The following is a 21,523-nucleotide window of genomic DNA, read 5'->3' on the forward strand; positions in this document are numbered from 1 at the left end:
GGTCAACCAGTGTTCATAAAAGGGATGTGATATCAGAAAATTACCTATTATTTATAGCAGGTTTTTATGTTAAAGGGAATCTATCAGAAGGATCAACCCTCTTAAGCAGTCTATAAGGGCACAAAGGTCATAAGAGGTTTAATAGAATAATACCTTGATATATGTGATTCAAAGTCTTATTCCAGCGAAATCTCTTTTTCTTAAAATATAAATGAACTGTTAAGATCTATGGGCCAGGCAAAGATCCACCCAAAAATCTGCCTCCAGAGCTCATTTTAAATAAAAGAGGGCATTACCAGTGTGAGACATGTAATAACTGACCGTCTGCTCTGCTGATCTCAATGCAGAGCTGTGCATGATTACAACTAACACAGTACAGCAGAACTGAACATTGTTTCATTACAAACACATCTGCAGTTGTAGCTCTTTTCTCATGGTGCTCTCAGCTCAGCTGTACTGCCCTTCCCACACACTGGCTTCCTGTGAAACGGAAGTTGAAGAAGTGTTAGTGCTGTCAGCTGAGCTGCAGAGCTGTGCCTGATTACAGCTAACACTTCCTCAGCTTTCATGTCACAGGTAGCCAGTGTGGGGGAGGGGATGTATAGCTGAGCTGACAGCACTATGAGAGGAGAATTGATAGATGTTTTTGTAAGGAGACAAACCTCTGTATCAGACCTGAGAGCATTACTGTAAGAAAGCTGCAGCTACAGATGTGTTTGTAATGAAACAACTCTGCTGTACAGTCTAAATTGCCATCAGGCACGGCTCAGCAGTGAGATGAAGAGAGAAAACTGTTAGTCATTACATGTCTCACACCCCATTTCATTTAAAATAAGCTCCGAATGCAAATTCTCAGGGAGATCTATGTCCTGCATATAGACCATAACAGACTATATTTTTTAAAAAGCGTGGATTTCTCTTGATTTCAAGGTATCATTTTATTCAACTTTCTAAGACCTGTGTGTCCATATAGATGGCTTAGGAGGATTAATCCTTATGACAGATACACCCTACAGGTATTTGTTTTTACATTTTTTGATTCTTTTTTTTTTTCAATTATCCATATCACTATCTTTAAAAAAAAAATAGAAATCTTGCAATTTTCACATTGTCCTCTAGGCCTCATATTAGACGTACCCTTACTGTTATGAACAGAAGACCTTTCAGCAGTCTCATTATCATCACTGTCAGGGTTATTCTCTAAATAGCTCTAAACACAATAGATAAAGGATCAATAATAAATGATTTTACGGTTCATCCTCTCTTCATAATGACCCTTTCACCAGATTGGAGATTGCCCAATTTAGGCAGACAGTGCTTCAGATGTGCACTGAGTGATCTATGATGGATCATTCATTCAGAGCGCTTAGGTTTCCATTGTTCTCAGCAGCACAGGTCCTGTTTTCACTGAAGGATGTGCTGCTGAGAATGACGATCTTTTGTGCAGCCCAAAAGATAGTTTCACCTGAACCATTCATTGAGTGTTCTGTTCATTTATCAGGTGATCGGCAGCCTGTTTACACTGCATGATCATCGGTACATGAGTGACCCTAGGAATGCTCATTCAGGATAACCATGCAGTGTAGACCTTCAGAGGATAAACAGGTTATTTCCCAGACCAAACCTTACACAAAGACAAGGGATAGCACAAAGACTTACCAATTGGGTTTCTGTCGAAAAACAACACTGGTGCTCGTAAGAGTGACTGGAACATATGGTTGTGCAATGCCTGGGCAGCAGAGACGAGAACTTGAAACACAAGCAAACTCCGAAGAAAACCAAACACAATGGTAGCCGCAGTCAGACCTGCAACATTAGGAGGAAGAAAAAGCTGTAAGGTAAAGTATTCTCTTTATAGAATGCCAAACTAATAATTATTCTCCTGTCCAGGTCAAACACTTTTTATGAAAGTTAATTACCATATGGAGCTAATCATTAGTGTGGGGGAGTTATACTGAGCTCAGCATTTAGAGAACTGCTAGATCTCCAGCAGATAAAATAGTGATTTTATTAAAACTGCAGCAAACAGGCCAATAAGTGATATATTGCTGGGATCAGGGACTGGGTCCCTATATCATGCTGCTCTCAGATTGTGATTACCACCATCTTTTTTCTACCCAAACTACTAAAGGGATTGTCTGGGCATATAATATTGATGTCACATGAGGGGTGGTCAAGCACCTGATGCTCCCAGTGATCAGCTGTTATTTGCGCCAATAAACAAAGATGAATAGCTCTGTTCAATGTTTAGGGGCTGCTGACAAGAACTGCAATTCTTCTTCTAAGGGCTCGCGTATAAATAGGACCAATGCAATGCGAGAAAACATCGCATTGCACTCTGACCAATGTTATACAATGATTCCCTGCTCATCTGCGAGTTTTTTTTCATCTCGGATCGGACTGAGAAAAAAAAAAAAATCGCAGCATGCTGTGATTGTCTGTGAGAATCGGATCGCACTCGCCAATGCAAATCAATGGGTGCAAGAAAAAAAATTGCACAGCCAATGCGTTTGCTGTCCGATTTTTACACACACTTCTCAAAGGAAAACCGACATTTCATCAAGAAATACATTTAAAAAATGATGTGGGGTTCTCTCTATTTTTAAAAAACAGCAAAGGCTAAGCAGACAGCTGCTGACTGATATTATTAGGCTGGGAAGGTCCATGGATATTGCCCCCCCCCCCCCAGCCTAATAACACCAGCCCTCAGCCACCCCAGAAATGGCGCATCTATTAGATGTGCCAATTCTGGCGCTTAGCCTCTGCTCTTCCCGATTTCCCTGGTGCGTTGCCAATCAGGGTAATGGTTTAGCCGTACGTGTCGGCTGTGTAATGTCCGCTGACATCAAGCCCAGAGGTTAGTAATAGAGAGGCATCTGTCAAGACACCCCCATTACGAACCCCGTAGTCAAAAGAAAGAAACACACACACACAAGTCCTGTATTTGTAAAAAGCACTCATATTTATATGCCATAAATATACAATGTGACCCCTGGACACAGTGTGCCTCAATCCCCCGAAGAGACTCAAAGGGGTTGTCCGGCCTTAGGGTACAAGTCTGCAGTTACTCTATGTGACTGCAGACTTGTGAATATTCACATTGCGAGCACCACGTGCTTTGAGGATTTTTTGGTGCCGGCACTGGGAGCAGCAGGCCAGTGACCACGAGTTTGTGATTTGCATACATGCGGTCATTTGTTGACTAAATGGGCACGGTCTCGTGTAATGCAAGAGTACTGAGCGAGGCCGTACACATTCTAGTCGGACAGTGGCTGGAACTATGTAAATCGCATACTTGCGGTCACATGACCACCTGCTCAGTAACTGAAGACATATGAAATATGTCATGGCTCCAAATAGCCATAGCTAAGCCTGTACTGCAAAATGAACACTGGATCACTTATATAGCTGTGATCTAACCTTCAATCCTCCAAAACACAAACGCATTACAGCTAGAAGGAAAGGTAGGGCAGCGAAGGAACTGGCAGGCAACAGCAGGGACAGGAGGGAGATGGTGTATGATCTCCTCCAGTCCTTCTGTAACGCTAGGTGTGTATGACATTTTCATGTTAACTTTTTTAATTTATGCAAATAAAAAAAATGTAAAAAAAAAAAACTTAAATAGCCCCTTTTTTCATTTATATCCTTTGCTGAGGGAAAAAAAAACATACACATATTTGTCATCGCCCTGCCTTTACTGACCCAAAACTCTAAAACTTAGCTGGTCACTTAACTCTTCCAGTGAGGAAACAACAATAAAAAAGCTAAGACAGAATTTCAGTTTTATGATTGTTTCACTTAAAACAAAGAAAATTGAATGAAACGCTCTAAAAATGTTTAATGACCTCTAAAATGGTATCAATAAATTATCTGTTTCATCAAGCAAACAATAAGCTCTCACGTCTCCAAGAACCTAGGATAATGAGAAAATTAGCAAATACCCTGCAGTAAGTAAATGAGTAAATAGTAGTAGTACATATAAGTAACATCGTGTACTTAGTTGACACTGATTTGATCAAAATAGTGTAAAAGCCGTCGCATAACGACAAGGTGTAACCAATCAGTACAGTACCCAACTCTTCTAATTCCCTTCACTGATGAACACAGGGGTCTGAACAATCAGGTCTGGGTCCTGCTCTGTCTATTGTGAGGTCTGCAGACACTTAGCGAGGAGAACTAAGACCATCCTGATTGGGTCACCTTGTGGAGGTGGGATGGCTTTTACGCTCTATTGCACAAAATAGTGTCATCTAAGTACCCTGTGTGATTTACATGTGCTATAGCTATATATTTATTCACTTACTACAGGGTATTTGCTCATTGTTATTATCCTAGCTTCAGTCTGTTACATGGCCACAGTGTGAATGTGCACCTACATATTGCACTTATACCAACACCTGTTTGAGCTCATTTATTTTGTTCTCACACAGCTCCATAGATAAAAAAAAAGTACATAATTACTGTTCTTACAATATAGCGATACATAAAAACATATTTCCAAAGTTCAGATTTTTTTAAGCCGCTAAAATAGAAAAAATAAAAAATAAACATTTTTATATCGCTGTAATTGTGCTGACCTGGAGAATCATGTTGTCAGGTCATTTTTATTGCACATTTTCCTTAATTATATGGAAAAATGAATGGTGTCACAGAAGCTACAACTCGTCAAGCAAAAAACAAGGATTCATATATCTATGTCAAAGAAAAGCCAAATGGCGCCCCTTTCTTTCTGAACCGTGCCATACGAAAGAGTAGTGTACCATCACATATAGCGGATTTCCGCACTAAGTGGAAATTGGGTAGCATATTGTGGGGTGTTTTTTTCTCCTATTACACTTTGTGAAAATCACCCTTTGATCAGCTAATATCAACTTTTATGCATTTTCTTTTTTAAAAAAAAATTTTTTACTTTGATTTAAAATTGCATGAAGGTGCCTGTATGTCTTACTTTCAGAAAACATATTGCTATGGGGGTTCAATTTCTAACTTTTAATTTCTGTAATTTAGATATTATTTGTATATGTCAAAGTGCAAAAATTGTCCTTGCTCCCAGAGGCGCAAAATGTCAAAAACACCTTGGCAGTGAAATGGTTAATAGGTGACTAATGTCCCAGAAAAAAAAATAGACCATGATACAATATACCAAAGGCAGTCAACAGGACAGATCTTTGGCTTAGGCCACGGCACCACTATCAGTATTTGGTCAGTATTCAGTCAGTATTTTTTCTCAGCAGTGGGAGCCAAAACCAGGAGTGGGTGATAAATGCAGAATTGGTGACTTGTTTCTATTATACCTTTTCTCTGACTGTTCCTCTCCTGGTTTTGGCTCCCACTCCTGAGAAAAAATACTGACCAAATACTGATAGTGTGGACTAAGACTGATAGTGGGGCCGTGGCCAAATACTGATAGTGGAGCCGTGGCCAAATACTGATAGTGGGGCCGTGGCCAAATACTGATAGTGGGGCCGTGGCCAAATACTGATAGTGGGGCCGTGGCCAAATACTGATAGTGGGGCCGTGGCCAAAAACTGATAGTGGGGCCGTGGCCTTATTCTGAGATTCATCTGCAGATATTGACTGATTTCAGGAGCTTACAGCAAAAAGACCCCCATGATAAACTACTCATTCAGTACAAGACGCTGCCAAAGAAGCACTGAAAGTATTAACTATAAAGAAAATCTCTAAATTTGTTACCAGCATAGACTCCCAGGTATAAGTTGAGATCTAACTTTTCAGGCTCTGTGTTCCCAGCAGTAACATTCAGCTTTTCTTGTTCCATTGCCCTAATAAATAAATCAGAAATGTTAATAATAAATGCTACCACACAGTAAGTTTTACAAATTAGCAATATCAATATATGACCTTAAAGGACCTAGTATAGCATTACATCCTATATATTGTGACTGTGGGTGGTAGGGGTTGTGGGGGGAGCTGCAGCAGCAGAGGAGCGGGGCACAGGAGGCAGCAGCCGCCTGCTGCAGCCTACACTGTGCCCACTACTAAAGAAAATGAATATTCACTGCTCCCCATGCCCATGGGCGTGGGAAGCAGTGAATATTCATTTTCCTTAATAGCGCACACACTGTACCTGCAGCGCGGCTCCTGGTATGTATGGCACCCTTCATCCCTCATCCTGGTATATATGGCCAGACTCATCCCTCTTCCTGGTATGCTTGGCACCCCTCATCCTGGTATCCCTGGCACCCTCTGATCCCCATCACGTTGCACACAAAAAATATAGTGACCATTCATTTCCCTCAATAGAGCGCACACTGTACCCGCAGCACGGCTCCTGCTGCCGCTCTGCGGTCTGTGTGCCCACTATTAAAGGGAATGTGTCACCCCCCTAGGCGATATTAGACCTCTACTATGGGCATGCAGGTGATAGAAAAGTAAATCTATACTTACCTGTATGGCCCATAGCAGAGGTCTGATTGCACAGAAATCTGGTTTTATAAAGTCTGTTTTCCAGAGGCTTGGTGTCCGGGAGACACCAAGCAAACCCCTCCTATCTGCTTACTATTCCCCTAAATAGTCGCCTCTGTGCAAAATTACCATATTCCCCCCGTCCCCTGCACGTCACAGGGCCCTGTGACAGGCCCTGTGACGTGCCCTGCTCTGCATGCGCAAAGTGCCACTCCCATGGAGCGTGCTTTGTTTCCCTCCGACCCCCTTTGGCTGCGTACTGCCAGCGGAGCGGAAGTCTCAGTGATTCACCGTCGCTTGCGTGATACAAGGCTGCGGCGCAGTATGCAGCCAAACGGGGCCGGAGGGAAAGGAGCGGCGCTTTGCGCATGCGCGGGAGGGGAGGCAGAGCAGGGCACTCACAGGGCCCTGTGACGTGCAGGGGGAGGAGGGAATATGGTAATTTAGCACAGAGGCGGCGATTTAGGGGAACAGTAAGCAGATAAGAGGGGTTTACTTGGAGTCACCTGGACGTCAAGCCTCTGGAAAACAGACTTGATAAAACCAGATTTCTCTGCAATCAGACCTTTGCTATGGGCCATACAGGTAAGTATAGGAGTGGGTTGTAGTGAATATTCATGGTCTTTAATAGCGGGCACACAGACCGCCGGTCGCTGCAGAAGCCGTGCGGCGGGTACAGTGTGCGCGCTATTAAGGAGAGTGAATGGTCACTATTGACCATTCAGACAGAACATCTCACAGTGTGAGGGTGCAAGGGAGTTACACCATGGACAGCTCACACAGTGAGATCCCTGTCGGCAGCAGAGCAGAACGCAGCGCAGGAGGAGAGAGGAGGTGAGTATAATTGTTTATTTTTTTGTGTGCAGTGTGATGGGGATCAGGGGGTGCTAAGCATACCAGGATGAGGGGTGCCAAGTATACCAGGAGGAGGGATGAGGGGGGCCATATACATACCAAGATGAGGGATGAAGGGTGCCATATACACCAGGATGAGGGATGAAGGGTGCCATACATACCAGGATGAGGGATGAGGAGTACCATACATACCAGGAAGAAGGATGAGGGGGGCCATACATACCAGGATGAGGGATGAAGGGTGCCATACATACCAGTAAGAGGGGTGAGGGGGGCCATACATACCAGGAAGAGGGATGAAGGGAGCCATACATACCAGGAAGAGGGATGAGAGGGGCCATACATACCAGAAAGAGGGATATGGGGGGCCATACATACCAGGAAGAGGGATGAGGGGGGCATTCATACCAAGATGGGGATGAGGGGTGCCATGCATATCAGAATTGGAATGAGGGCCATGTATAACAGGAAGGAGGGGGCCATACATACCAGGATGGGGGATATTAACAGACTTGGTGGACATTACCCCTATAACAGTGTTACCAGCAGACCCCCTCCCCCTTAACAGGGCATCATGACCACATTTTTAGCTTACATTTTTTTTCTATTTTCCTCCTCTAAAACCTAGGTGCGTCTTATAGTCCGAAAAATACAGTATGTTTTTTGGGTGTGGATTACATGTGTGCTTTGTCTACAGTACATGTTTACTAAATTCAGCTTAATTCAACAAACATGCTGCAAAAACATTTGTGTTTTTTCACTTTCTTGTTGCATTTATGGATGTAAAAACGCTGAAAGAATTGACATGCAGCAGATTTCACAAAGGCTGCAGTTCTCACATTCAGTCAGGAAAAAATAAAACAAGACATAGGATTTCTGAAATCTCTTCACTTTTCTTGGTACTGTAAAAGCAGCTTTTAATTTGCATTAAAAAACACTGAATGTGAACATAGCCTAAGGATCATTAAAGGTAATCTGTAACCAGGTTTAGCCACCCCATCTGAGAGCAGCATGATGTAGGGGCGCAGACCTTGATTCCTGTGGTACATCACTTACTTTCTTGGGTGCTGCAGTTTGGATTAAAACAGTTTTCTGTGCAGCAGATCTATAAGTTCTCTGAATGCTGAGCTATGTATAACACCGCTCACACCACTGATTGTCAGCTGTATGTGTACACTGTGCATAGGCAGAAAGCTGCCAGTAAGTGATTGAGACGAGGTTATTCAGAGCTCCTGAAGTACATGGAGTATATGGCAGCAGGTTTACTAGTGATAATCTCCTGCTGATAAAACAATTATTTTATAAAAACGACAGCAATAAGCCTAGTAAGTGTCACATCGCTGGAATCAGGGTCTTTGTCTCTACATTGTGCTGCTTTCAGATTAGGTGGCAAAAACCTGGTGACAGATTCCCTTTAAATTATTGTATGTAAGGTGGACATATATATATATATATATATATATATATATACACACATATACACACTAACAGGTCTCAGGCTTATTGGACATTCTACGCTTTTTCCTATCAAATTTACTCTTCCTCATTTGACACCTACTTTCCCATGCAGCTTTTATCCCTAAAATAACTAAAAGGAGACAAAGTAATCCACAAGAACAGCCAAAGGATGACTCCTGTTCTATATCGCTTCTTATATATAATAGGGCTTTAAAGATTTTATGTGAAAATAGTTTAGCAACTTCCTCATGTTTTCTTTCCTTATTATTTTCTACAACCCACTTGCTGGCATTCTCTTTTTTTTGCCAAGTTTCTGAGAAACCAGTTCAAAGCAAAATACATGGCTGCCCTTCATGTTCATATCAAAAATGTCAACATCTCTGTATGTGAAACCAATGCTTTGCTTCTCAAACTTCTGATTTATTACTATTTGCACATTTTTATGCTTTGGCTGGAAAAAAATCATTAAAAAGCCCATCAGTTCTCTGAGCAGGACTGGGTTAGGATGAGCGTTCAGCCTTTACACATGAACTATTACTATTTCCATTTACTCACAACAAGCAGAGTTCTTTAAATTTTGTGTCCATCCTGCAAAATTTTCTCTATATATTTTTTTTTACAAAGGGTTTTCCCATTACCAACCGTGATAGCATATCCCATAGATGTGATGGGGACACAACTTCAAACTCCATTTCTATCAAAGCTCTTTAACCCAATTTTGCACCAGGCTATAAATGTAGGGTGGTGGCAGCAAGTAGTTCCCACAGAGTGGTATAAATACACAGGTGCTATAATATACGGCCGCCGTCCGCAGGGTATGAAGCTGATGCTGATCCTGCCACCTTAATCCCTTAGATGCCGCATCTCATAGCAACTGCAGCACCCAAGTGATTTTAGTGAGAGACGAGGCTCCCAAAGTATCGCTTTCAAAAATCATTTGATTTATACAATTTGTTTAGTAAGTTAGTTATTATGCTGAAAACTTACCAATAAGAAAGCCACCAGTCTTGTAAAACATATGTAACCTAAAGGCAGATATACAACAGAATGTAACAACAGTTATACAACCATATCTAAAGAACAAGATATTGCTCCATTATTCAAGTTACATGAAAGAAATATTTCAGTTCTCTCATATTAAGTGCTAAGGATTTTTCTACTGGTTACAATACATTATTCTAACTATAAGGTCACGTTCAGATGTTCAGTATTTGGTCAGTATTTTACATCAATATTTGTAAGCCAAAATCAGGAGAGGAACAATCAGAGGAAAAGTATAATAGAAACACGTCACCACCTCTGCATTTATCACCCACTCCTGGTTCTGGCTTACAGATACTGATGTAAAATACTGACCAAATACTGAACGTGTGAACGTGGCCTCATAAAGATATTGGCAAACAGGAAAAGGATGATGTTGGAAGAGAAAGAAACTTTTTCCATCTGCCCCATCTCCAGGAGACACAGTGTTCTTTGTAGGTTATATGTTCTTATGAGGAGAAGCTCAAGAATGAAACAAATGTGGCAGTCATAAGGCTGTGTGCCCACAATGCGTTTTTGGTGCGTTTTTTGGTGCGTATTTGCAGCGCGTAAAGGCTCCAGAAACGCATTGCATACCTTATCCCATGACTTCCTATGACAATCTGCAAGTTCTGTGCACATGGTCAGGATTTTTTCTGCGCAGATTTTATTCGCAGAAAAAATACGGACATGACCAATTCTTGTGCGTTTCTGCATGCGTATTTGCCTATACAGTGCACTGGAAAAACGCATGGCAAATACGCATGTAAAAAACGCATGCGTTTTTCTGCCAAGGAGATGCAGAAATGCTCAGGAGAATTTCTGCCTCATTTCTGCATCGTGGGCACTAAGCCTAAGGCTATGTGCCCACGATACAGAAATGCAGCATATTTTTTCCGCTTCTCCCTGGCAGGAAAAACACATGCGGTTTTTACATGCGTTTTTCCTGCCAGGTAGAAGTGTTTGTCAAGCGTTTTCGCATGTATTTCCGCATGCGGGTTATCAAGCGCTTTTCCAAGAGATTTTAGCATCACTTGGAAAAGTGCTTGACAACTTGGTCACACAATATAAATCCATGCAACCGGCATGGATTTATATATTGTTACCAAGTTATAGTTAAAAAAAAAGAATAAGAATGGTAAAAAATAAAAAAAATTATTATACTTACCTTCCGATGTCCTCCCGGTGTTTTCTCTGCTGCGTCCGGTGTCTTGGGCGGCTCGCGGTGATGTCAAGGACCTGCGGTGACGCCATTGAGTCATTTGACAGGTTACATGACTCAATGACGTCATGGCAGGTCCTTCACAACACCGTGACCCATACAGCAGACCAGACGGAGGGGAGAAAACACCGGGAGGACATCGGAAGGTAAGTATAATCTTTATTATGTGCATGTGCAGATGCAGTGATGCGGATGTCACGCGGCCCAATGCAAGTCAATGGCGGCGATTACGCTGCGTGTCCGCAAAGTTAATGGAAATGCTGCGTATTTTTCCGCAATGATAATCCGCAGCACATGCGAATTATCATTGGGGACCATGGGGCACATATCACCAAGCGTTTTCGCTGCAGAAATTCCGCGGCAAAAACGCTTGAAAAACGCATAGTGGGCACTCAGCCCACACGCTAAACGCGTGTAAAATCCGCAATAGTTTTTTCTGCCATGCAGAAACGCTGCGGAAATTTTCTGCTTCATTTCCGCATCGTGGGCACATACCCTTACTCTCTTTAAAAGCCTGACAACAACATACCTGCGCTAATATATTCAGCAGAAAAAGGATAAAAATCATGAAGTAGCTGGATCCAGATAGGAAGTATTTCTTGTACACTTTGAAACCAATAGTTCCCTCCGAGCGACTCTCCTCCTGAACTGCCGTCAGAACAGGCTCCGTCTATTGTAGGCAAGAGAGGGCGAAAGTGAAGACACCAACATTTTGTCAGGACTGATATGCCATGATACCACATTATAACTGTGTAGGTCTCATAGAATTACAACATAAAGGCAGAAATAGCAATTATTTGCTTACTGGCAGGGCATCTGCAGCCCCCTCCTTCTGTGACTGTACAGAGGAGTCTTGAGACCTGACTGATGACTGGGAGAAGGTTCGGTTCCTGGATGACTTTATTAGTTGTCCATCTTGAGTTGGCGATTGCTCTTCTTCTCCACTTTTCAGTAACGATGCAAAATCAACACCTGATTGTAGAAGCTCTGGAAATGTTCCCTTTCCAACCATCTGACCCTGAGTTAGGTAAGAAAATACAAGTTCAATGTTTCCTGTTAAATTGAAAGAATTTTAGTTTTTTTATTTATTTTGACTTGTGAGGGTATGTTCCCATGTAACATCTCCACCGTGGTCCTTCTGCAGCAAGTTATCGCTAAGGATATTATTGAATAAGGCTGTAGGTGACCCAAAATCCATTGCATTTTAATGAAAAAGTTCACAAGAAGGTTCACATACTTAGGCTATGTGCCCACGTTGCATTTATGCAGCAGAAAATTTCTGCTGCATAAATGCAAGTCCTCTCCCGGAAAAACGCATGCGGAATTCCGCACGCGTTTATCGCGCATTTTTCGCGCGTTTATCACGCGTTTTCCACATGCGGAATTGCCTTGCGTTTTTTATGCATTGGACAAAGGCAATTCCGCTTGCGGAAACGCAAAATTAAATGACATGCTGCGGATTTTTGAACGCGGCATAAACGCTGCGGAAAAATCCGCAGCATGTGCATAGAACTTGCGGAATCCCATTGGGGACCATGGGGTGCGGATATACATGCGTTTATCAAGCGTTTACGCTGCGGAAATTCCGCAGCATATACGCTTGAAAAATGCTACGTGGGCACACAGCCATAAGTTTTGCTATAGTTCTAAGAGAAATCACAATCAACCTGTAGATGTATATTAGATGCTTTACATTGTATCTTCTTTCACTGTGATTTATTTTGCATTTTCAGTATGTATCTCATAATATATTCAGCAAGAATAACAAGAACAGAGATGAAGATGTACATTGTATTTTCTTTGATAAAAAATGAAAACAGATGGAGAGAGAAAAGAGGAACAATGGAAAAAAAGAGGCAAAACTTTTTTTGGGAGAGGCTCATGCACTTAAAGAGGTTGTGCCACCACAAAGAATACTTTTAACCATGCAGAAAATGTTAAAATAAATGGTTTTGTATTTTACATTTATTAAAAATTATGCTGCATTCAACAAATACACAACCCCTTTAATCGTGCTCTGGGTCAGTGCAGATTGATAATATGGTGCCAATACACTGCTATGTACCTCTTTTATGATGAGAATCTGCTTGGCTGCACTGATATACTGGAGTTGATGGGTCACCAAGATACATAACTTTTTGCGTAGAGCTTGGCAGATGCACCTAAGAAGACAAAATTATGTGTCATTATTTCATCAACTCCAACAAGTACATGACATTTTTCATAGGTGACAAGACAGTGTATAATAAGTTATCTGACAAATCCATGTATAAAATACAAGCTGTTAAGAGTTCATATACTATTCATTTTGTCATACACGCAGATCAGACTCAAAGATCCGAAGCAAAGAAACGTGCAGAGCCAAGTTTCAGTACATCGGGGTCACAATATAAATAGCGGCAAAGGAGAAATGGAAGATGTTTCTTGTAGCTAACCTCGTAATTGATGTTAAAAATGTAGGCCTACATTACCAAAGGGGAAAATCTTTTTTTACAGGGTTGTCCAACAGTAATATATATTTATTTATTTATTTATTTTTAAAAAGCCAAGGATTGCGATCACTTCTTTTTCTTTATTCATTGTGAAGGAAAGTTTAAAAAGGTCTCCATGTATTATGGTTATCTGGTGTAAATGCTGATGATCTGGCAGTGATTTTCTTTTGTTCCTGTGTCTCTCTGTTCCTAAGATACGGCCCTCTCTTTCCTGTATTTAAATCTAGACATGTTAGCCAAGTGGGTGTGGCCTTTAACTCTTCTTGAGGAACACTCCCTGTTGGATAAAGAGACTGGATTTATATACAGAGAAGTAAAGGCCAGAAGGAACAGAAAGGGCAGAAACAAAAAATAAAGCAAGGTTCAGGAGAACAGCATTACAACATGTAAGAAAATATATATTTAATCCAAGTGACAAGTCCTCTTTAAAAACTCAAATTTCTCACTAAACAAACTCAAAACTATATTGAAACATGTTTGGAAAACCCTTAAGGCTGTGTGCCCACTATGCGTTTTTCAAGCGTTTTTGCTGCGGAATTTCTGCAGCGTAAACACTTGCAAAACGCTTGGTAATCTGTGCCCCATGCTCCCCAATGAAAATCGGCATGTTCTGTGCCCATGCTGTAGAATTTTCCGCAGCAAATTTTCCTTGCGGAAAAATCCGCAGAATGTCCATTATTTGTGCATTTCCGCATGTGGATTTGAGGTCCCAATGCACTTGAAAAACACAAGTCAAATCCGCATGTAAAAACGCAGCAAAAACGCTTCAAAAACGAGTGTAAAATCCTCAAGTGTTTTTACTGCCAAGAACATGCAGAAAAGCTGCGGAAATTTTCTGCTTCAATTCTGCATCGTGGGCACATAGCCTAACAGACTGCCTAAATTTACAATGCAGAAGTAAAGCTCCTGCAATCTAGCGGGAGCAGGTCCAGTCCCCGACTATCAGATACAGGCGGGGACTCTGGTGAGATGACAGAAGCGGTTTACTACCATGTCTGTCTGCTTTTTTATAGGCTACATTGCGATCAATAAGTGGTATGCAGTGAACAGAAGAATCGGCATTGCTAATGCTTCTGTAAAACCTGGCGAACACATGATCGCCTAGCATAGTAGAGCTCTTGGGTCACAGCAGACCCAGATAAGTATTACAGTGGTGTGAAGCATAACAGTAGACAGTTTTCCCCTGTACTGAGGATCCAATAGATGCTCCAGGTGCAGTAGAAAAAATTATCAATAAAGGAAAAAAAATATGTTCCCCAGAGATCTTTTATAATATCTTGTGGGACAACTTATGTAATACGTAAATACATAGATCAAACATCTGGGTGGGGGGGGGGGGGGGACGTAATAAAAACTTAAGTCCCTATCGCAAAAAAAAAATATTTAAAAAAAAATAATTAGATAGATATAATAGGAAAAAACTACACCTATTAAGCATCTACACAACTATAATATTCATAAGAATAATTAATTCATGAGAATCCATTCAACCTGTTATTTGGTATGAAACAAACATTAGGAAAAAATAAAAGATAAATAAAATAGCTTTTTTCTATATCTGCATCACAAAAAAATTACTACGTATTATTAATTAATTATTGTGTAATTTATATGTAACCAAAAACTGTGCTAAAAAATAATATAATATATCCAGCATAAAACAGAGCCTCATTCACTCATGACAAAGAAAAATAGCATTAAGGCTGCTGAAAAGCAGGAAGGGAAAAAATTAACCTGATGTTAAAGGGAATTTATCATTCATTTTTTAACATTATTTCACTTTTTTAAAGTATTAATGTTTTCATTTTCAAATATTTAATTTAGGTATTTCTGTAAAACAGTTATCAATTATGAAAAATGATTAAAGAGGTTGTCCGCTACTTGGACAACCCCTTCTCAATCACCAGAGCTCCCTCATGTAAAATAAAAGCAGCTATACTCCCCTCCAGTGCAGTGGCCATTCCAGCGGTGTCGGCGAGTGGTCTACCGAAGCTCAATGTCATGCGATAACCAGGATAACAATGTCACGAGAGCCCTGCAGCCAATCAACGGCAGCTTTCCTTTGACTACCTTTAAATGAAGCTGACAACCAGAAGAAGGGAGAGCTGCTGCTCTCTGACTTCCTCCGGATGTCAGTAATGTACAAAGGGAGTGAGAGGGAAGCGGCCACTGATTGGCTGCAGGTCTCACATGTAACAAAATATCACGCAAGCCCCGGGACAGCAGGCGCTGACATCGCCAAAATGGCGCCCGCACCGGAGAGGAGTATAGCTTCTATTATTTTACATAGGAAAACTATGGTGATTTAAAAAGGGTTGTGAAAGAAGTGGACAACCCCTATAAAAAGTTTTATTTTCACATTTTAAACACTAGGGGGAGCAAGCTGGCATTACGATTGTTATAAATGTAGGGCGGATCTGCTCACATGTGTTTGACATCCTTTGCAAACAGAGAGGAGAATAAAGATTAGGATCACAGTGCAGCCTCACATTGTTGGAAACTGCAATATGATACTGACAAGTGGACAGTGTCACCGCGGACTGAAGGCAGGGCCGATTCTAGCTTTTCTGCTGCCTGAAAAGAAAACCAAAATAGTGCCTCTCCCCACAATGCAATATAATCCTGCAGTGAATAAATACAATTCCTCCGTTGTGTTTTTGGTTTTGTTTACGACCTGGTCACTAAGGGGCTAGAAAAGTGGAAATTCCGGAATACCCAATTAATGCATGTTCATTTCTATGATTTGTATAATAGTAATATAATATTAGCAATAGAGAGTCTGATAAAATATACTGAGAAAAAAAATAGAAGCAAGGTTATACAAATTAAAAACTTTCATTTCAAGGATCTCATTTAGACTAGAAAACCAACAATATAATTAAAACCCACAATACAAAGAATTCCAGCGAAAGATTTCAGACCTGTATTAATCGCCTCGTCAATGTGAAGCAGAATTCAATTCTCCTTAATTATGCTACTTTTTGAATACAGATCAAGGTTCTTTCCGTGTTCTCGCACAACAAAGCACTGAAGGACACCGAATCCTTATACTTAACTGTGCGGATACAAGTGAAGACCAGAATTTTGCCTTACGCGGAGCGCCCGTGTCAGGGCCACACACTTGTTCTTCTAATAAAATACACCGTTGAGGAGAATAGGTGCGATTAAACCATTATTTTTGCTGAAGCTCTGCTTTCATATACATATATGGCGGGCTGAATAAGGATACATTTCCATTGTACAGGACAAAGATTGAAAGAAAAAGAAAACGTTCTATTTCAAAAGGATTTTTGACAGACTGACGATAGAGAACATTTTCAGTCTTCTGCCGTACATTCTGATTCGATAAATAAAATAGCCCGGGATAACAAGTTGCTATGCCTTAATTTAAGCTTTTTGTTTGACACATTTCATGTGCAAATCCTTACAGTTTTGCTGAACCGATAAATGTTTCATGTCCCAGGGCCTCGACGGGTAACAAATACGTTCTGTATAGTCAATGCGTTTCACGGCATAATCAAGGCACTGAGCATCGGTTCACTTTGTGGGAATGTGAGAGGGAAACTAATCATCAAAGTAACTTTCGGAGCATTGTCATAGACATCCGAAATCTTCTGTCTGTGTCAAGAAAACAAATGTCTGAATTTATTTAGATAACGCTGCTGTTTAGAGCAGAAAACAAAACATCAAAGCAAGCAACAGAAATTGTGACCAGAGGCAGCGGCAAACTTCAGGAAACAAACAAGATGCAAGGTTGGAGAAATGGGCAGAAGGAAAAAATGACAGCTATTCGTCATGATGATAATTTTATATCCATGAGTGGCAATGCTGTGATGAGAGGCACGCTCCCACTCTACAGCTGGGCTACTGACGTCAGCTTGGGACCATGACAATGCCGGCTGTGTTGTAACACAAGAAGAATCCCGTTCGGATTCAAAAACACATTTGTTTTGCACAATAAAATACCCTGAAGTACTACAAGTCTCAAGACTGCTTGTAGCATCTGTAGCCTCAGGAGCTTCCTCTCCATCCTATGGGCATTTAATCTACGCTTGGGGCATGCTGGGATAAATCACTGTGAAAAGTCATAAAATGTTTGCGCCACGCAGAGTTGCACAAAATTTTTACTACTTTTTAGGTTTTCACTTAAGTTTCACAGGATGGAGGCTTGATGCCAAGGCTCATTTATTTCATGACGAGCGACGGGGCTCCTTGCGCCAGAAATCTTACTCCTGTCCCCGACTGGAGTAAGATTTGTGGTGAGGCACACACCAGTTTTTACAAAAGGCGAGCGCTTCTTAATGAATCAGGAGCATCTGACTTCAACACCCCCCATCATCAAGACATTGTTCACGCTGGTGCCAATATACCTATGTACCAATGTTCATCAGGTCCAATATACCTATGTACCAATGTTCATCAGGGCCAATATACCTATGTGCCAATGTTCATCAGGTCCAATAAACCTATGTACCAATGTTCATCAGGGCCAATATACCTATGTACCAATGTTCATCAGGTCCAATATACCTATGTACCAATGTTCATCAGGGCCAATATACCTATGTACCAATGTTCATCAGGGCCAATAAACCTATGTACCATTGTTCTTCGGGGCCAATATACCTATGTACCAATGTTCATCATGGCCAATAAACCTATGTAACAATGTTCATCGGTGCCAATATACCTATGTACCAATGTTTATCAGGGCCAATAAACCTATGTACCATTGTTCTACGGGGCAAATATACCTATGTACCAATGTTCATCATGGCCAATAAACCTATGTAACAATGTTCATCGGGGCCAATATACCCATGTACCAATTTTCATCGGGGCCAAAATACTTATGTACCAATGTTCATCGGGGCCAATAAACTTATGTACCAATATTCATTGGGGCCAATATACCTATGTACCAATGTTCATCGGGGCCAATATACTCATGTACCAGTGCAACGATAACTTGTAGTTAAAGCATGACTCCAGCAATTTTTTTAATTTCAGTGCTGGAGTGGTGCCACTAATTTACGGTCCCTGACCCTAGTCTTATACTTACCAGATGCTGTCTTCAGCTATTCCCGGCACCGCTCCAGTCCTGCGCCGCCATCTTGTGACCACTACTTCTGACCGACCAGAAAACAGAGCTAATAGTCATAAGTTCTCAATGTAAATCTATGAAAGCCTTGTACTGGCCTCATAGACTTACATTGAATAGTTATTTCCGGTTCATCTAGCAAACACTGGAGCGATCCGGCAGGACACAAACTGCTGGAGAGTGACCGGGGCGGCACCAATAAAAGATGACGACGGATACTTTGTATGTATGATACTAGGGGCAGGGAACTAAAAAACAAATGCTGGAGTGGTGCTTTAAAGGGAATCTGTCACCCCCTGGGACTTTTCAAACCTCTACTATGGGCATACCGGTGATAGAAATGTAAATCTATACCTACCTGTATGGCCCATATTAGAGGTCTGCTTGCTTTGATATATCTTCTTATAAAATCAGTTTTCCTAGGTTTGGCGACTGGGGGACGCCAAGAAATGCCCGCCTACCTACTTAATTTAAATATCCCCCCCCCTCCCCTGCACATCACAGGGCCCTGTGACGTGCAGTCTAGGGCTGCACATCCCGCGCACTGGCAATGCGCCTATAACTTAAAGGAGCATTTTTTTTTCTCCCTGCCCTATTTTATTGCTGTGCTCTAGTGCGCAGACGCAGGGGAGTCACTGTGAATTCTGCTCCAGTGACCTCCGGCGTGCGCAACAATGAGGTTTGGTCCACACATCCTGATAGTTAGCAACTATCTGGGAGGAAGTGGGGACCAAACCTTATTGTTGTGTACGCCAGAGGTCACTGGAGCGGAAGTCACAGTGACTCCCCGGCGCCTGCGCACTAGAGCACAGCAGTAAAATAGGGCAGGGAGAAAAAAAAAAAAACCTTAAGTTATAGGCGCATTGCCAATGCACTTGATGTGCACATCTAGAGTGCACATCACAGGGCTCTGTGACGTGCAGGGGAGGGGAGGAGGGAATATTTCACTTAAGTAGGTAGGCTGGCATTTCCTGGCATGCCTCGGTCGCCAAGCCAAGGAAAACGGATTTTATAAGAAGATATATCAAAGCAAGCAAACCTCTAATATGGGCCATACAGGTAGGTATAGATTTACATTTCTATCACCGGTATGTCCATATTAGAGGTCAGAAAAGTCCCAGGGGGTGACAGATTCCCTTTAAAAACATAAATTTCTTTTTGCCATTCCAGCAGTCTTCAGCGCTATTGTTACTGTGAAAATTTACAGAACCCCAATGGAAATTTGGCTGATCTTAATAGTGTGCACAAGTGCATATAAGGGTGTGGCCACTCTTTCCTTGAGCTGGAAAGTTTATTCATCTTGCTTCTCATGTCTGTGTGTCCACTAGCTGGGTTCAGTCTCTCAGCCCTTATCCACATGCATTTCACTTGACAAACGGTAAAGTTTTAAATATTAGAGTTGGGACTGTCCCAAATAGGGCCACCATGAGGAGGTGAGATGGCTTTTGCAGTTTGATCAAAATTATGTAAACTAAGTACCCTATATTATTTTCATGCACTATTGTAGGTTATTTATTTACTGCAGGGTATTTGTGTATTGTGGGTGATCGTCTATTTGCACAGTAGAGAATTTTGAAACAGGGTTAATAGTAAGAATGTGGTATAGATCCGAAAAATGGTAGACAAATAAGATTATGATCAACAAATAAAAAATATTACGACAAAACTGATAGTTCATACACAAGAATGCAAATAATAAATGTATGCACAGGAATGATCACTGCAAGTAAGAGGTCTTAAAGTGGACCTTTTACCAATTTTACCATATTAACTTGGCCACATCATGGAAAAGTGGCTACAGAGCTGAATAAAACATTTTTCTTTTTTTCTTTATTATTGTTTTAACCTCTAATCTCCGTTGCGGAGATATTAGCATGTAAAGCCTATATGCTAATTTACTTATACCCAAGGGGGAGTTAGCACAGATTCTTCATTAGTGGCGGTCATTTATTCCCCTGCATGATATTGACCAATCAATAAGGAGGAAAAAGGAACACACCCCAGAAAATTTCAGACCTGTAATTCTCCGCATAAGACACTGACGGCATCTTGAGTGATTACAAGTTGAGCAGCTGTGTGTCACAACATTCACCTTCTGCAGCTCTCATCCCACGGCACTGTCAGCTCTGCTCTACTCCCTCTCACCACACACTGACTGGTGTGAGAGGAGAACTGCAGCTGCAAACTGTGTTTGTAACAACATACAGCTCTGCTATACTCTTCTCCCCCACTTGTAATCAGAGTAGATACCGGCAGTGCGATCAGTGAGGATAGCAGGGCTGTGTGTCATTACATATCTCTCAAAGAGAAAGCCGGATCTGACATTCCCTGGGGGCATGCTTTTTTTCCTCTGAATGACACCTCTAGCTTATGATTGGTCAAAGTCATGCAAGGGAAAAAGTAATCACCTCCAGAGATGCATCTCTATTAACACCCCCTTAGTTTTTCTTTTTTTCATCCCACTGAATCCATGTTTTATTCAGTTCTGCAGCCACTATTTCACGATGTGGCCAGTTTAACATGCTCAGACTTGTGGAAGGTCCTCTTTAACAAACAGAAAGATATCAGTATGCTGCCATAGACTTCTTGTGTGTGGCCTTTTCATTGTCATATACAAAATTACAATGTAAATGTGTATTTTTATTCTGTAGTCCTGCGTGTCTCATCCGGAGTCTCATAATGTATTTATTCTGTAACCTAAATGACAAGGCGACCATGAATGTCCGGCTACAAAGAGGAAAGAAGTAGGTGGAAATAAAAAAAATGATATGTACTTTTCAAACAAATGTCTTCCGACCTCAGCATCTACAGCGCTTAGAGGATCATCCAGCAGGTAAATATCTGCATCCTGGTAAACAGCCCTATAAAACAAAGATAAAAAAAACAAAAAGATGTAAATCTGGCACTGAGGCCTCGTCCACATGACCATACTAGCAATACAATATCTCA

General features: G+C 41.4%; 1 protein-coding gene across 1 annotated transcript in view; it reads right to left on the reverse strand.

Annotated features, from left to right (window-relative positions):
* Positions 1–21,523, reverse strand: part of ABCC4 (ATP binding cassette subfamily C member 4 (PEL blood group)) — a 311,731-nt gene that overhangs the window by 167,289 nt on the left and 122,919 nt on the right. The window contains exons 13-19 of the mRNA XM_073664144.1: positions 21,349–21,435; positions 13,047–13,143; positions 11,787–11,999; positions 11,511–11,651; positions 9,727–9,764; positions 5,695–5,783; positions 1,660–1,806 (exon numbers count right to left, since the gene is read on the reverse strand). Of these exons, the coding sequence (XP_073520245.1) occupies positions 1,660–1,806; positions 5,695–5,783; positions 9,727–9,764; positions 11,511–11,651; positions 11,787–11,999; positions 13,047–13,143; positions 21,349–21,435 (812 nt within the window). The remainder of the gene's footprint in view (positions 1–1,659; positions 1,807–5,694; positions 5,784–9,726; positions 9,765–11,510; positions 11,652–11,786; positions 12,000–13,046; positions 13,144–21,348; positions 21,436–21,523) is intronic.

This window comes from Phyllobates terribilis, unplaced genomic scaffold (genome assembly GCF_046119375.1).
Source record: "Phyllobates terribilis strain yellow unplaced genomic scaffold, ASM4611937v1 Scaffold_2__4_contigs__length_985480577, whole genome shotgun sequence".
NCBI classification, from domain to species: Eukaryota; Metazoa; Chordata; class Amphibia; order Anura; family Dendrobatidae; genus Phyllobates; species Phyllobates terribilis.